The 17,096-nt window shown below is 42.7% G+C and overlaps 1 protein-coding gene and 1 non-coding gene across 3 annotated transcripts; both read right to left on the bottom strand.

Moving 5' to 3' along the window:
* Positions 1-204: 204 nt before the first annotated feature.
* Positions 205-17,063, bottom strand: PTCD3 (pentatricopeptide repeat domain 3). 2 transcript variants are annotated; one of them, XM_030450444.1, is made up of 24 exons: positions 16,915-17,063; positions 15,714-15,763; positions 15,132-15,171; positions 14,228-14,273; positions 13,493-13,561; positions 12,984-13,088; positions 12,466-12,589; positions 11,750-11,868; positions 10,834-10,901; positions 10,456-10,543; positions 10,304-10,364; positions 9,949-10,031; positions 9,122-9,266; positions 8,406-8,456; positions 7,351-7,443; positions 6,329-6,357; positions 5,857-5,960; positions 4,715-4,793; positions 4,531-4,621; positions 4,191-4,276; positions 2,954-3,102; positions 2,335-2,376; positions 1,514-1,672; positions 205-871 (listed from the first exon to the last, which is right to left on the bottom strand). In XM_030450444.1, the coding sequence occupies exons 1-24, from the start codon at positions 17,007-17,009 to the stop codon at positions 814-816; spliced, it is 2,034 nt and encodes a 677-aa protein (XP_030306304.1). In that variant the 5' UTR covers positions 17,010-17,063; the 3' UTR covers positions 205-813. The 2 variants fall into 2 exon arrangements, with proteins under 2 accessions (XP_030306304.1, XP_030306305.1); XM_030450445.1 differs by lacking the exon at positions 16,915-17,063 and adding an exon at positions 16,741-16,811.
* On the bottom strand, positions 10,090-10,228 carry LOC115598367. The gene has a single exon (XR_003987599.1). It is a non-coding gene; the product is annotated as a small nucleolar RNA SNORD94 (small nucleolar RNA).
* Positions 17,064-17,096: the final 33 nt, after the last annotated feature.

Below are 17,096 nucleotides of genomic sequence, written 5' to 3'. Positions count from 1 at the left end.
CCTCAAAAAAGACCTTCCAGAGTCCTCTACAAGCCGAGAAGTGCAGCCCAGTGCTGCAAAGGCCACTTAACTGCATGGCAGAGAGCAGAGCAGGGCAGTCATCCATCTTCCCAGGCACCTCTGATGCTGTTTTCTGCATGAACTTTACTGTCTCAAAGAGCAGTCACACCACTTCCTAAACAGGGATTTTTTTTTGCTGTAGAATCATCAGATTAGAGCTGTATTTAATATTAGCTATTTATTAGATTCAAGGTCCAGCTGTACAAGCTGTGGCTTTTTAACATCTAGAGTCCTGACCCAGAACAGCAAAAAGGTTGAGGATTAACACCACAGGTGATGAATACTGCATTACCTGCAGCAAACTTGACATTTACATAGCACAATAAAGTTAGCTGGAAAAGAGTTAAATCCAGCACAGGTTTAAGTCCCAGGAGGCCCAAGAGAGAAGTCTTACTCAACCTGTCAAGAGTCTTGTACCTGCTGAGCAGCCTCCAGCCAGCTGCAGCCCTCCAGTGCCTCATTCAGACAGGCTGCACTGTCCCCAGGACCCAGCTTGGGCAGGGAGTGGTGTGGAAGAGACTGTGCTGGTGTAGCTCAGGCTGTATTTCAAGTTCCCAACAACACTGGACAGACAGCTTCCAGCTTGCTCCAACTAGGACGACATCCTCCTGCCAAGCAAGTGTTCTGGGGGGCTCAGCAGTGCTGCAGCACCTCCCAGAAGCCATCCCATCAATACTTTTGGTTCTCCCAGAAGCCTCCTGGCACCAAGGTGGTGGTTGCTCCTGGTGTTCCCAAGGGGAATCAGAGACACAGTTAATCACTGTCACTGTCACTGCTGTCATCATCTGACTTCACACTCTCCAACGTCTGCCTGCAGATGTGAAACAAACCAGTGATCAGTACCTGGTGTGAGGTTTCCTTCAAAAGAGAGCTCCAAAAAACAGGGCAAACCCCCTCCAAAGAGAGTATTATGGGCTGATGTCTATTATCCTCTAAGAACAGGTCCACCTCGCATTTGGTGGAAGCACACCCACTCCTTTTGAAAAAGCAGCCCACTTCAGTGACACAGAAAGTTCTGGGCCAGCTGCCAAGGGTGCTGGACTTGTATTTATTCATTCCCTTGGACCAGACCACTGGCTCCAAACCTGTCTCTCAAGGCCAAGCCCCATGTCTGAGCTTGGTTGCATGAGCTCAGCAATGAACTATGGTGACTGTGCTGAAGATGGACTGCAAGCCTCAGAACCTCTGAGCCTCCTGCAGGGCCATCCTGTACCACTGCCTGGTTTCATGAGCCTGAAATCAGTATTTTCTAGATGGTCAAACCAGGCTGGGAAAGATTCTGTGAAAGAAAGAGCTGATAGCAGGTCTGAGCAGTGCATAAAGCTCATGCCATCAAGGAAAGTTCCTTCCCTCCTGGGGGGGTGGTTACAGCATAGGATCAAAGGCAGGGTCCATTCTGGGGCTGTGAATGGAACAAACCCCTTCAGCAGTAACATGAAGTGCCCCAACTTACTTCTGCTTTTCAGAGAGTTCAAATTCCTCCTGTGTTCTGCTTTTAAGCCTTTGCACTGAAGGGAGACCAAGGGATGCTGCCAGCTTTACCAGCTTGATTGCCTCATCTGGGCTACTGGTTCGTTTAGCACAGTTCAAGAACTCATCCATCACCTCATCCCTGCAAAAGCAAAGACAAAGACAAGGAGTGACTGCTCACAGGCCCCAGGTGAGGAGAACATTAACTTACAGCAGGTGCTGGAGACAGAGAGGTGGTGAAAGATTTTCAGCCCAACTCAACCAGTCAAATTCTGCTCCTGCCAGGAATTTCACCTCAGCCTTCACCCCATACCCATGTGGGGCACTAGGGAACCCCTGTTCTAGCAGAAAGCAAAACTTGCACAAAACCAAGAGGGCAGCAGCTCAGTGCTCAGGATAAGGACCCTACTTTAGCAGTAGCCTCAATAACCTCCCCTTACAGTCCCCACATCAGGCCCTTACCTCTTTCCCCTGGCTGGCAGCAGCCAAGGAGCAGTGTAACAAATCAAAGGCAGGCACCTCAGAGCTGCCATGCTGCCCCTGGGCACTGAGAGCTGCTTCCTTCAGTGACATCCTGAGATCAACCACTTAAACCCCTCTGCATTTCTCACATTTTTTGAGACAGAAAGGTCTTGGCATGTACCATTTGGAAAAAACTGTGTCCCCCCTGCTCACAGGGACAAGACACCCCCCCATGCTTTGGAAGAAACACTAATTTGTGGACCACTATTGCTGGTTCTGATAGAAATGCAAAACCTCAAAGGGGAGACTCAGTACCTAAAGTCAGAACCCAGAAGTACTCACGTGGGAATCCTGTTGATTTGTTGGAAGTGCTCCATCAAGTTCCTGTTCAAAAGAAAACAAAATAATAGCTAAAAAACCAACAAAAAACACCTTCAAAGCACAGGAATGGATGGATATTAAGTATCCTGGATAAGCCCTTCCTGAAACACAGGCAAACTCAATTTCATGAAATTATCTTCCCTACAGATCTGAAACAGGTTAAGAGCATGTAGGGCAGCAAATTCTAGCTTCTGGAGCTATTTTACAGAGTTTTAGTTAGGATTTATTCTAATTAAAAATTTATTTAACTCTAATTAATCTAACAGTTGAATCCCAAAGAGTTTTAAAAATTAATCAGCAGTGCTTAGTGAAGGGTCAGTCAAACCCTGCCTTGCCAGAAGCAGCTGTACAGTGCTCTAAGCCAATTGCTACATCAACTTCTACACCATTTTTAGTATAGAAGCTGTAACTTGGTGTCAAGAATGAACCATAAAATTAAGAAAACCCCCCATTCCTATCAGGATTCATCCCCTCCCTTTTCTGCATTAGCATTCCAAAGCAATCTGGCATTAGCTTTGCATTTTTGTGATTAATCCTTGAGTTACAGCAAGCCAAGAGCTCCTGACAGCCACACACGTACCAAGCATCCTGGGTTCTCCCAGCCCTGGAAAACAAGAGAACAACAGAGCCCAGTGCACTGCCTGTCCATTCCAAGGGGATCTGTTCCCTCCCAGTTTGCTCATGGGCAGCTTTGATGTCTTCAGCACACTTGGCAAAAGCCAGCTGAATCTGTGAAAAGATTGTGGTATTAATCCCCAAACCTCTAAAGTTAAAACATCTTTTTCAAGTGCCAAGTCTCCCTGCAGATCCTACACCTCTGCCCTGCACGTCACAAACATTTGTGAATTAACAGCAGTTGCTCCTGGAAGAAAAATGTCTCCACTTCTTTCAGGAAAATTGTCTCCATCAGGCAAGCTCCAAGAGAGGGACATCTATACCTCTAGAGTACACATCACCTTTTAACCCTCAGCAGGTTACTGCAATGACATCTGTGGCAAAAATCCCTGAGTTCTGCCATGTACTTGCCCACAGAGGGAGCTGTTGGGGCTGGATTACTCTCCTGAACCCTGGTAAGTAATTTTCTGTGTTATTCTGAGGTTCTCTGTAGTGGAAGACAACCCAAAGGGCAGTGCAGGCCTGAAAACACAGAGTGAGTGGAAATTTGTAATGGCATATGGACTGGAACTCGACCTGTAAGGCCAACCAGGCACAATAATACAGCACTGAAATACAGTCTGGATGCTGCACACAGAAACAGGGAGACACTGCTGCTCTTTTCACTGAGCTGCTGTAGTGGTTGTGGCTGGGACAGTTTCATTTCTTCACAGGAGCTCGTATGAGGCTGTGTTTTGGATTTGTTATGAGAATTGTGTTGATAACACAGGATGTTTTAGTTACTGCTGAGCAGCACTTAAGAGTCAAGACCTTTCCTGCTCCTCCAACCTGTGTGTACAAGGAGCTGGGATGCACAAGGAGCTGGGAAGGGACACATTTAGACCCCATCTGACCAAAGGGATATTCTATCCATCAAGCTCAGCAATAAAAGCTGGGAGAAGATGGAAGGAGGGGACACTCAGAGTGATGGTCACCATTACTTGTGCTGGAGCCCTGCTGTCCAGATGGCTGAAGGGAAGTGGTGAATGATTTCCTGGGTTTGCTTTGCTTACGTGCATTGAATTTACTTTGCTTAATGAACTGTCTTTATCTCAACCCACGAGTTTTTGCACTTCTACCATTCCATTTCTCTTCACCACCCCACAGGGAAGGAGTGGTGCTCAGCTGCTTACCAGGGGGTTAAAGCACAACACCTTCCTTACCTCCTCAGGGTGCTGCTCCCTGCTCATCAAAGACAAGAGCTCTTCCAGCAGCTCTTGTCTCCTATTAAACCCCAGCTGTTTCATATCTGTTGAGAGAAAGGCAGTAGTCAGTGGGTGTAACTGTGAATCCCTACTCCCAACTCCTGGAGTTATGCTCAGCATGATTAATGCCATTTTAGAAGCCCCACAGCCATTCTCTGTACCCAAGAAGTCCCTCAGGCCAAACCATCTTCTCATGGCTTCCTCAAGCTCTGTAAAGTTTCCCACCTGCCTCCCACTTCACACTGCTCCTGAAGTTTATGAAAACAAACTGCCTGTGTACCCTGTGGCTTTCACCAACCTTCCCAGACTGAAGGGATCTCTTCCAAGTGGTTAGCTGCATCCAGTGCTTGAAGAAGGTCCATTATATTCTTAGGAGTTGGATAGAAGAGCTGAAGAAGGAAGAGAGTCAGTTCAGTAATCTGTAACTGTTTCATTTCTCCATGCTAGAGCTTTGAAGCTTCCTTACCCTCATGCACACTTACCGAAGGGGACATTTCTTTGTACCATTTCAGCACAACATCAATTTGTTCCATCATACACAACAATGAAAAGAATTTTGACCTACAGGAGGAGAAAAATGTTCTGCTTCAGTAATGACCAGATCACACCACAAGGAAGCACCAGACAGTCACAGTGTTCTGATCAGATTTGTATTGCAGCTTAAGGAAATTTCTCACAGACTGCAATTCTCCATATAATGAAAAAGACAGTACTGAGTTTTTGTATGGCAGAACTTAATGCTGACACCAAGTAACTGGCAGAATTAGAAAGAAGTGGACCACTGCATTAAAAAATCCCTAAGCAAGGCAATCTCCCTGCCTGACACCAGGTTTGAGGTATTTGAATCTCTCTCAAATCTCTCTCTGGTAAAGAACCACTTTAAGAGGTGAACTCACATTAAACTGGTTACTTGTGCAAGTTCACAATACAAGCCTGGAACCTTAAGCCAGTGCACTGAATAGGAAACATGTCCCTGCAACTAGAAATTAATTTCCATTCATTTCCCTTGATTTATTTACAAGCCAAATAAGATAAAACCATGTGAACCATCCCATCCCTGAAACTGCATCTTATTTTGATGGTAATTATTTTCTGTTAATTTACTGGAGCATCTCTAGTTCCAGTGTCCCAAAAGCATTTTATTCAGATCCTCCAAGTACTTAATTATGTGCAGTAACTGCAGCACTGAATGACCCAGGTAAAGATGTTTCAGATTACAATGTCAAGTGGAGGAAATACACAGGAGTTTGGTGCCTTAAATACACTGCAGCCTCTCTGTACACCACCGTGCAGAGAGCTTGGTATGACCTGTATGCAATTTTGGTGTTACCTCCTAAGCTGCCATCCTAAGTGGACAACAGGACTGCAGAAAATCCAGCTGTCTGGTATAGCTGCTGGATGGGTGCTAAACTGGAGCTCCAAGACACTTTATTTCAATTCAGGCAAAGCCACAAACTGAAATTAAATCCCAGTGCTTTTAGGGAGGATGCATTTCCCTAACTGCATGTACAAAAACCAGCTGGTGTTCACACTAAGCACCCTTCTGTGCAGTGTTCAAATCCTAGTTTGTACTTAAATTGACCCCAATACACAAGACACTGAGCAGAAGCTGCACTTCACTCACCAGTAGCCATTTAACCGATCCACAGCCAAGAACTTCCAGTTGTCTCCCTTCTCCATCACTTTATTTAACTGATAGGCAAGCTTGATATCCTTCAGATCACAGCACTGCAATAAACCAGTTAGATTTTAAAGCTACCAAATGTAGCCCCCTGAGACTCACTGTCACTAAGGTGATGAGCTGGCAGCAAACACTTTTATTCAGTGCAGTGACTGCCTGGGCACTTTGTGTGTTTCAGACAAATGTGGGACTCTCCCTGCAGGTGAAGTTTTCTGACCTAAACTGACACCTTCTGGTGTGGAGACTGCTGCAGTGCCATGAGAAAGAGGAAGGGCACAGAAGACAGGGACTTACACAGCCACCTCGAACAAGAGATGTACATATGCACATTACCCATCAAGCAAAGAACCACAGAATTATGGAGGAAAGTTACAGGAGGATATGAACAAAGGGGAAAATATTGAGAGGTACTTACCACTTGCATAGCATTGGCAAAAAAGTTGGCTGGAAGGGAGAAAACAGTCTGTCAGCTTCCAGTTCTCAAGGAGACACAGACCAGGTCATTAGCACAGCCTCTCAGAGACAGATAAGCCATGTTTAATTAAAATGATGAATTTGTAGCTCAGTTTGACAAGGTAGCAAGAGGGACACCTCTATATGTAGAGACTTTGGTGTGTTATAAGTTTTGTTAGCCAGTGTTATGGAGACAACTGTACTACTCTGCTTTTGGAGACAGATTTAAGCAGATCATCTGTTTGACTTTTACAAAAGGTACATTCTATTGTTTGGGGCAAGGCAGCATTATTTGTCTAAAAAACAGGTTACAATAAAAAGGCAGCCACATCACTCACTTTCAGTATATACACCTCCCTTTCCCTTGCAAGATGTAATCAATTAATAATTACTTTTGAGATGCAGAAGACATTTTTGTATTATATGGGTGTTCAGCATAGGCTTCTGCTAGCAGCTTAGAGCACAGCAAGAAACAATGTAACACACAGAGCAGGGCAGAAGCAAAGAAAAGACGTTTACTACATTATAAATATTACAAAACATAATAAATATTCCCAGGCTTTTATTCCAAGGACAAAAAAACCCCATAATTGCTGGTAGGAGAACCTAATACACTACTCTAACATAACATCTGCTCATCTATCTTTGTCTTTTAAGTGGCCAAAAACTGTATTAACTCCTCCCTGGTTTCCTGGAGCTGCTGGCTGATGTTCCTCCTTAAAACTAGTCTTGGAAATAGCTTTTTATTAATTTAATGGGACTCCAGTGCTTACTCACATGGGCTGATTTCTTACTACCTCACTGAAGGCATTGCACCAATGCCCAGCACAACTTCCCAGCACTGGAATCTGTCCTTTTGTCTCCAAAAATGATCAAAAGGGCCTGATACAAACAAGCCCCTTACCTAGCTGGTTAAAACTACCTGAAATTCACTGGTACCAAAATTTAATCAATGCAGATGGTCAGATCTATTGAAGTCCATACCATCACCAGGGTCCTGGGGAGTGAAACTCCTCTTTTCAATGTCATCCAACACCTCAGAGATGATGCCTGATGAGCCAAGATCTGTGGGACTGACTGTGGGACAAACAGACAAACAACATCACATCTCAGTTGTGCTAAGCACTTCATTAGTGAAGACTGAACAGTGTCAGCCTGCAAATTTAGTATGGAAATGGAAACAAGCAACATAATTTAAAAAAACAAATCTCAAGATTCTTCTGTGCTCCTACTTCTGCAGCTTCACAACAGCTACAATTTTAGTTGCTCTAAAATTTGCCCTACTACTGCCTGATTTCCACAGCATAACAAGGCAGATTCAGAAAGATAAAAGTACTTTCTAGCAACGAATCCAACAGCCTGGAAGTTTGTCTGTTAGAAGGCCACAGTGGGAAAAGCAAGGCATTTCATAAACAAACAAATAATTTTAAAAAGGGATAAAAAAACCCAAGAAAAAAACCCCACAACCAAACCCAGAGAGACTCCAGAGCAGTTCCTGTTAAAACACAAGGACTGCAGCTCTGACTACTCCATCTATTCTCTTCCCATGCCCACAGATTTTTGGTTGAAGGATCTCCAAGAGCTGGGCTCCTGCCTCCTAACAGTTACATCTCAGGACAGCTCCAGGGCACAGAACTGTTTCAGAAAAAGAGAATCCCTGTGCTATTTCCTCCCTGTGAGTGCCACAGCCTGTGAAATCACAAGTGCTGTAGTCAGATCCAGCCCCCCCAGAGACAGAGTAGCTTTTACTCTTTAGCTTTGTCAATGTTTGCCACAAACAGAAAGCACACAGGCTTTCTTTCCAGCTCTGCCTGTTCTCAGAACACAAGGACTCTTCCCTACCTGTAAGAGGTTACAATCCCCTGCAGCTTATTCTTCACCCAAGTAGAATCTGAGTGCACAGATTAACACTAGGGTTGCACATGTAAGAAGTTGTCTTTTAATCCATATATCAACCACCTTCACCCATCACATTTGGAAAGCACTTAAAGCATGTGTTACACAGGACACATTCTTGGATAAGCTGATCTTGCACATACCTGCTCTATAAAATATAGAGAGAAGATGATCATAGGTTGCAAGGCTGGGCTCTGAAAAGCAAAAACATTGAAGTTACTTTGACATTTTTGGCTGAGCTTTATGCCTGAGCTCTCTAATTTACAGTCTCCAGCTTCCCCAGACAGGCAGCATGCAAAAGTTTACTCTGTCATTTTTCTTCTTGCCCACTCTCATGCTGGACCAGACCTCATGTACAACTAGGAGAGAGGAGATCTGAGAGTGCATCACCAGCTGAAGCACCACATCTCTATGGAGTGAACTGCCAAGATCCCCTGCTCTAAAGTAAAAGCAAAAATATTTCATAACTGGTTTTCTGGTCTGCTCATGAATCTATTTTTGGTCTATTAGCAAGCATGTTACTAGGGCAAAGCACACTCTGCAAGACATAAGAAAAATCAGCTATACCAACATTCCCTGGCTTTGTAATATTTACTTGACATCAAAAAACACCATCTAGATCAAAAGTTTTTTTGCTGTAGAGGTGTAGATCTATACACTGGCCTGGGTGGCTTGTGAAGTGCATCTCCTTGATCAATGGGAAACTAACAGACTCAGCTGACTGCTGCAAATATATATTCATGTTATTCATGCTTTTTTTTAACATGAGGTATGGACTTCTTCCCTGCAACTGTGTTGTTTTCTGCTGAGCTTTTCTAGAGGTGGCACTGGAAGATAATAACCATCCTGGTTCTCTTACCTATACCAAGTGCTTCCATTTCTTTGAACACCTGTAAAGCCATACTTCTGCCTATACCACCACATCTTCTCAGAGTCTTCAGTAAAGCATTAAAAGTTAGCAGATTTGGTTGCACTTGTTGTTCAACCATGTGATTCAGGAAGACCTTAAAGAAAAAATTCCCAAATCCTTAGTGCTTCATAGGTTATGGATCTCAGTTCAGCTTTCAGGCAGGTATACATTCATTTCCTCAATCTCATCCTCTCAACTCCTTCAAGTGAAGAACTTCACCTCAACTGATCATTTACTAAGGGAGTATCATCTAATTTTTGAACAAAAAACAAGACTAAAAAATTACATCAGATTAGATCTTGGGAGACCTGGGTTTAGAATATCAAAGAAATTCTCAAATTTATCTACTAGTTTTCCTTACTGATCATTACATTTCCATGCTGTCATTAAAACTGCAGCCTGCTACCCCTCAAAATTCCATTTCCATCACACCACCATGAATTACAGATCAAAAAGTTTCTATCTAAAATTGATGGTTTGTTTCTATCTCCCAGCATGATTTCCCAATTACTTTCTCTCCAGGCAGCTCTTGGAGCAGGCAAGTTCTCATAAGGGAAACCATTTGACAAGGGCAAAGTTGGACTTTGTACTTTTCCCACTCCTCAACAGTTAATTAGTATGTTTAAAGTAGGGTACTTCCTTTGCAACCAATACAGCAGTTCTTTGATCTTTGTACAGAACTCTTCAGTCTTCTAACAACTGCAAAATTCTGCTGATTAAGCAAACCCAAATCCTCCAACTCCTCCCCCTTCCCCACCTCTTTGGCTCCACCTTACCTTGGCTAATTCCCATCTTTCTACAAACTTCTCCTTCAGATATGGGACTGCTGTGATCAGCGCATTGAAGGTGTGCACATCCGCTGGAAAACGTCGGGCAATTTATTTTTAACTTTATTTTTAACTGAAAACAGTTCCAACATGGCTCAGCTTTTGGCAAAGTCTCATGCAAACCTGCTTCCAGTGAGCCAACCACATGCCAGCTGCACCGAAACGAGGCTGCACTCAGCTCCCATGATCCAGCTGAGGTCCGTACCCCTGCGCCAATCATCACAGCCATGAAACAAACTCTCAGGTACCCACCAGTGGGTTTCTGCTGCTTTAAAGACCACAAAGTAAAAGCAGAGACACTTACCTTTGTGTCTTTCATTCAGCAAGTCTATGTACATGTCATAAGCTTTAGCAGAAACCCCATGCTGAAAAAAACCCAAATCCATGAAAATCAGCAATCTCTGTGACTGAGATTTCACAAGCTGAAAACAAACCCTGCCTGCAGGACAGCTTTACCTTCACCATCCCACGGATCATGGTGCAATAGGAGTGTGCATTCCTCTCTGGCATGGTCTTAAATATTCTTTCAGCATTGTTGTTGTCCCTAGAATCAACAAAAAAACTGAATGTTAAAGAACTCTACAAAAGATATCTTTAGGAAAACATGCAAAACAAAATAATGGATTTTACCCCAAAGGGCTGATATTTCACATTTATTATCTGTGATACCTTGAGCTGAATAAACACTTCCTAGACTTCCATCACACTTTTCAAGATTAGCAAACACAGATGTATTTAGTAAGTAACACCTGCCAGCCTGGGCTGCTAGAAAGTCCTGAAGTCTGTTTTATAAACACAACACATGCACTACCCCACTGGCAAGATTTTCTGTACCTCCATCTAGGGATGAATGAACCTTTTTGGAGTTGTCTCTTTGGAGCCGCCTGCTCGGAGACGTTCACCTGTAAAGATTTTTGCAGAAATAAGTTTATCATAGTTCAAAGTTATGACTAAACATTAAATGATGTGATTTGGTAACAACAGAGGTTCAGCAGCAATTTATATACTACCAAGGGTTGTTTTTTTTTTAATGGTTAGATTGAAAGAATTTCTATTACAATGTTCAGAAAGCAATAACTAGATTAAAAATGTTGTTTACATTCCTGAACATATTAATAAGGTAAATTGTACATATTTGTGGAGTTGGTGGGACTCAGACTGTAGCAAATGCTCTGTAAAACTCTTTCTCTCTCAATAGTCATCCCAGGGACAGGTATTGTGCCAGTTATTCACCCTGTACCCTGTGAGCTGGTACGCTGAGGTGACAACAGGAGCCCTCAGTTTCACTGAAATTTATTTATTATGGTTCAGACTGAAGAAAACTGAACTAGCTGATCTACACAAGAGGTACTTGAGGTCCTCTCTGTCAGTGAGAGAGGCTATAAAACTATAGCCTCTATAGCTATAGAAGTTATAGCTTCTACAACTATAAAAGAAGGCTGTCAGTGAGAAAGAGTCTTTCAAATGCAGTTCAGCAAAACTAAGCACATTAGATATGGAGTAACCAACTAAGCACAGACAGGGTTCCAGCTACTGTGTTCAGCTTTACAGAAACCACTTTTGCTACTAGGTCAGACACAGGATTTTTGTAACTGAGATAATTTTTATCTCTACAGAATGTTGACTGCATTGCACCCATCTCACACCACTTCCCAGACAGGTGGTTGCAGTACAAAAATCTTGACATAACCCTGATAGGCTCCCACTATATATGAAAAAAATTAATAAGAGATCAACAGTTTTTTCATACCCCTGGTTCTTCCAAATCCTCTTTTCCTTCTTCCTCTTTTTCTGGAGCAGATTCTGCATCTCCATAGAAGCATAACAGATCTAAAAGACTGTTTGTGGTCTCCAGAGATACAGGGGTACCTACAGAAAATGAGGATGTACTACAGATGCAGAGAAAGTAAAGAACACACCATTCTACAGCTCTACCAGAAAAATTTTGAACACTCCATGAGTGAGAAGCTCCAAATTAAGGAAGAACTTGGCAAGACTACTTATTGAGTGCAGGCAGGTCCACAGAGGAACATTATTTACTATACTACATCAGTCCAACACTGCAGCAAAGTGTTCAGCACAAATTTATCTTATACCAACCAATATGCTACTGCAAGAGGGTCTTTGTGGGCAGAATGGTACCACTCAGTCACACAGCATCTGCCCACAACAAGCCCTGCTCTACCACATCATAAATTCTTCCACCTTCAAAGAAAAGAAAAAACCTGAACATCATATAATCTATTTCTTGATCAAAAAGTCATTTGTTCTCCATATCACCAAAATGTCCTGTCAGACAAGCAGTGGATAAGGAGGGCCCCATAATTCTGGAGAACCACTTCACCAGAGTCAGCTGTGAAAAGCAGCAACATAATCAACAAATTATCTCCCACAGCCTGTGCCAGCTACAAAAACATTTTGCCTCAGTTTGAGCTCTACCACAGAATCTGGCAGGTGGCCACATACCTGCTTGTACAAGCTGATCAAACAGGTTCACAGAATCCTTCACCCTTCTGAGGTGGATACGCTCTTTTAGAGCTTCCTCACTCAGCCCCTCAATCTGAGGTGTAAGATCCTGAGGCATCAAGCACTAAAAGCAAAGAGTACAAGTTAAGCAGAAGCTCAAACCTTCCCTGAACTCCTGCTAAAAGTCTAACCCAAATATGCTTACTCTTCACCCAGTAAACTGCTTTGATAATCTCCTGACCCTCCCAGACTAACAGCTGCAGTTCCTTTGATGAAGTACACACATCCTGATCTCCTACTTTCATGCTAGTAGGTCAGTATCTAAACATTTATTTTCTTAGTTTTATTTTAAAATCTTATCTGATATTGAATTCCTTCAGAAACATAAAGGAAATACAGTAAAGCTTTCAGAGTTTTCTACAAAACACTTAGTATTCTTTCATGTTAGGTTTGGCCCTATCTGACTTTACCACCTGACAGAGCACAAGTACAGTGAAAATGACAAGTAAAAAGCTTACTGGTATGTTTGGTTCTGCAAAAGTCTTGTCAAAATATTGAGGAAAATTTGTAAAAATGTATTTGGCAGCATTTCTTCCTGACTCCTTTGACAATGCAAATAGACGCTGCAGAGGAAGAGAGAGCAAGATGAAGAAACACAAAATTAAAAGGCTCAGAGTGAGGAAAAAACATTTTACATAGCACTGAGCATTTAACTCATGCATCGTTTTCAACTCTTACTAAACACACACAAGTGATCTTCAGTGTTTTGATTCATACACTTATTTCAAATGTAGCTAAACTGTAAGCACAGGGGCAGGAAGAAGAGAGAACTGAGTGTGCAGGGTGGATTTGTTGAGAGAAATGCTACAATTATTATGCATGCAGAAATACAGAGGAGAAAATTCTAAAACACATCTAATACTACATTTCCTTTTATAACTGAAACCAGGCTCCAAATAGAGTTTTCCTATCCTAGATGAAAGGAGGGAGAGGAGAAGCTATCTAGGATTTGAAAGGAAATACTTACAGAAGTGGCTGCATTTCTTGGCATAAGGTAAGGGTCATCATAGAACATATAATGAGCAGCAGTAGGATCCTGTAGGAGGGAGAATGCAGGACTGACACATTTATAGTTATGTACTCAGAGACACTGTACCTGTATCACACTGCCTCATGAATTCAAGGCACAATTATGCCCATTTTAGAAAAACTTCTCTAGTTCAAAACGTTTATGCTGCTTGTAAATAGATAAAAAGACATTTCCACTACCCACACACACATGCAAGCTAGCAGAATGACAACAAAAGGGCCCTGCAACAACAAGTGCCCTGCAAAGCAAGCAGGACTCAAGCTCTAACACTCAGGGGAGTTACAGTATGAGATTCAGTTTCCAGAACTCAAGACAGACAGAAAGGCACTGAGGCATTTACAGCTGTTTCCTAGCAAGAGTAGCTACTGACTGCTCTTTGCAAGGCTCACTTTCTGAACTAAGGTTAGGAAGAGGCAGTCTGAACCAGGAAGCTGAACTGGTAAGGGAACTTGCCCTTGATGTAAGCCTTATACAATATTACAGCTTTCATTGGTAGTTTTAGCTTTCTCTTAGTGCTAGAAGGGACACAGCAAAACATGGTGAGCAGGTGTGAAAAACCCTTTAAAAAGCAGATGTAAAAGTCCAACCTTTCACTTATGGATGAAGCAGAAGTATGGCTGTTGCAAGAGATGGACAACTCGACCTCTTTCCACAATTAACAGAACTACTTACCCTCTTCACAGTAGAAGCCAATGTTTGAAGAACTGCTAGCTTGTCCCTAAACATAAAGGAGACTTGATTAATACTCAGTTGCAGATTTTGAATGTTATCATTACATTGTATGCAGAAGCAGCACAGGATTACCCTGTGACAGGGTAAAGAAATAAGAAATAAGGCCTGTAAAGAAATAAGGGGTTTGCTGCACTTAGAAAATACTGCTTTTTACAAAGGGAGGGAAAATTCAACTGCAAAAAAGGTCTCAGTTCTGGAACAACCACATCTCTGAGGGATGGATACCAGAGTCCTCCTTCAAGACAAATTTTGGAAGGAAAAAAAACCCCAAATCAAAACAGAAATGGGTCTTTCAGGACTCCTCTGCTTGTGGATCTTTAAGACTTTGGTTGCATTTCAGGCAAACAAGGAACGTTTGGCCCCAGAGGGTGTTTAAGTGAAGGCACTTTTTTAGCTTTACATGCACACACCATTTGGCTACAAGTTTGGTTTTGCTGTACATGCAATTTCATCTTAAGTGCCTCCTACAAAAAGCCTTTGTTCAGCTGTATAATCTCTTAATGGGATTTATGCAGCCAGTTGTCAATGGCAGATATATCTTTTTTCTGAAAGAAACACACCCCCATGCAGACAGACCAATGAACTTGATTTTACAGACTTCTAGTGAATCTGATCTCTTACCAAAAAACTGATTAAAAATGCAGTCCCTTTAGCCATTTTAAAAAGAAAGCTCAGGAACAGAGTACATATTCTGCACAGAAAGCCACTAGTGGGACATTAAATCCAGGAATACAGCTATTTTAATTTTCTTTTTCAACTTAGGCAAACAGACTACATCTAGCTGTCTAACAACTTTATTCCATCATTATTTATCAATGTAGATATTCCATCAGTAAACACTCACCAGGTTTTCTTTCGTGGGAGCACAATTTCTTCTTGAGTAACTATGAGAAACCATATTAAAATGGTTACTATCCAAAGAACACCTTGTCCTCTAGAAAATTAATGAATTAAGCTGATCCAGCTGATAATACTAAAGCAGAAACTTTAAAACCCCAGTCTGGTGCAGGCCACAATCCACTGCAATGGTAACAGAGAAGGCTGACAGGAGTTTAACTCTTTTGTCAGGACAGGATTAATGGCGTATGGTAAAAAAACCTGAGAGAGTACAGAGAAAAAGCAAGAAACATGAAGGAAACTGTGAAGATTAAAGTGTAAAACTATTTAGTTTATAGTTTACTCTGATTCAAAGAGTAACTAGACAAGTCAACTCAACAACTCAGTTCAGACTCTTGGAGCACAGAGCTGGTTGGAGGTGAAGGAAGTCAAGTTAAGCCAGGAAAAATCTGCACAATGAACACAAGGGGGGGAAAGAAAATCCAAGAAGGGAAAAGAGAACATTTATATCTTCTGTATCTTCCAACACACTATGCTTTTTGGAGATTAAAAAAAACATGCAAGATACTAGCAATTTAAGACATCATACCTGCAGAACTGTCCACAGTCTTTCCGAGAGCTGTGCTACTAGAAGAGCACCTGTAAAGCAATTGGAGCTTTGAATTTATCACTCACATTAATATAGCAGAAGTAGATCAATGAAAATGAGAATTTCAGGTCAGATTAAAACATTAGAGGGGAAAAATAAACTTTAAATGTTGCACTGTTACCAGCTCCAAATTATCATAGAACTCGTATCTGATGCTTCTCTTAAAGCCCTTATTTTAAGACACAAGAAGTTATACACAGGAAATCATACTACATAAAAGTTGTAATTCTGTGTTTTTGGGGATATCATGATTTTCAAGCAGTTTTCACGAATTAATGCATCTTACAAAGAGAATCCTGAATGTAAATCAGAAAAGACCTTGAGCTGGGATGCCCATGTTTAGTTTCATGTCCCTCTAAAGAGCTGCAGGGAATCTGTGGCTGCTCCACCCCTGGAAGTGTTCCAGGCCAGGTTGGATTGGGCTTGGAATAACCTGGTCTGGTGGGAGATGTCCCTGCCCATTGCCATGGGGTTGAACTAGATGAGCTTTAAGGCTCCTTCTATCCAAAACCATTCTGTGACTCCTTTTTTCTTTATAATCACTCACATTTTACTATTTTAACACAAATAAAAACTTCGATGAACATGTATTTTTTCTTTTTTCCTCAGAAACTGAAGCTGTCATTTGCATGTGCTCCCACAGTGACCTTGACCCTGAGGGCGATGCTGTTAACACCCATTCATACCTCTGTGCTTTGCAGTGATATTACTTTATTCTAGCTGCTCCTGTATATCACATAAACTTATCAGTTATGATTTTACCACCTCAGATGACCGTATTTTGCCTAGAGAATACCCAAAAGAGCCTTTCACTCGATCCATACCCTGAAAGCAACTTTTCCTCTTCACCTTTCTCGCCAGATTCCACTCTAGCAATCACTTAACAACTCAACCTCATTCCGCAGGCAGCTCCGACCCTCAGAGCCCATCAAAACCAGGGAAAACCCCCAGAAAATGTACCCGCTACCTCAGGCCATTCCTCGCCAGCCCTCCCATGCCACAGCCCGGGACACCATTGCGCATGCGCGACCTTTCGCGCCTCAACCTCACAGACTTTTCCCTCCCCTCCTTCTTCTCCCCGTTGCTTCCTTCACGGTCGCTCCCTCCTCTTCCCCACGCTGAGGGAACAGCACAACCTTACCGGTAGCGTTCTCTCCTCCCGCCCGGCAGGCAGCACCGCCTGCTCAGCGATACCACTTGCTGCCATGAGCTGCCCCCAAGCCTCCTCGCCGCCATGCCGGGAGTCCCGCAGCGCTCTGAGGGAAGGAGGGCGGGACCACTCCTGCGGATGAGGGGGAGGAGGCTTCCTCGCCCCCCCCTGTT

This window comes from Calypte anna, chromosome 4B (genome assembly GCF_003957555.1).
Source record: "Calypte anna isolate BGI_N300 chromosome 4B, bCalAnn1_v1.p, whole genome shotgun sequence".
NCBI classification, from domain to species: Eukaryota; Metazoa; Chordata; class Aves; order Apodiformes; family Trochilidae; genus Calypte; species Calypte anna.
This window is presented reverse-complemented; position numbering and strand designations above follow the sequence as displayed.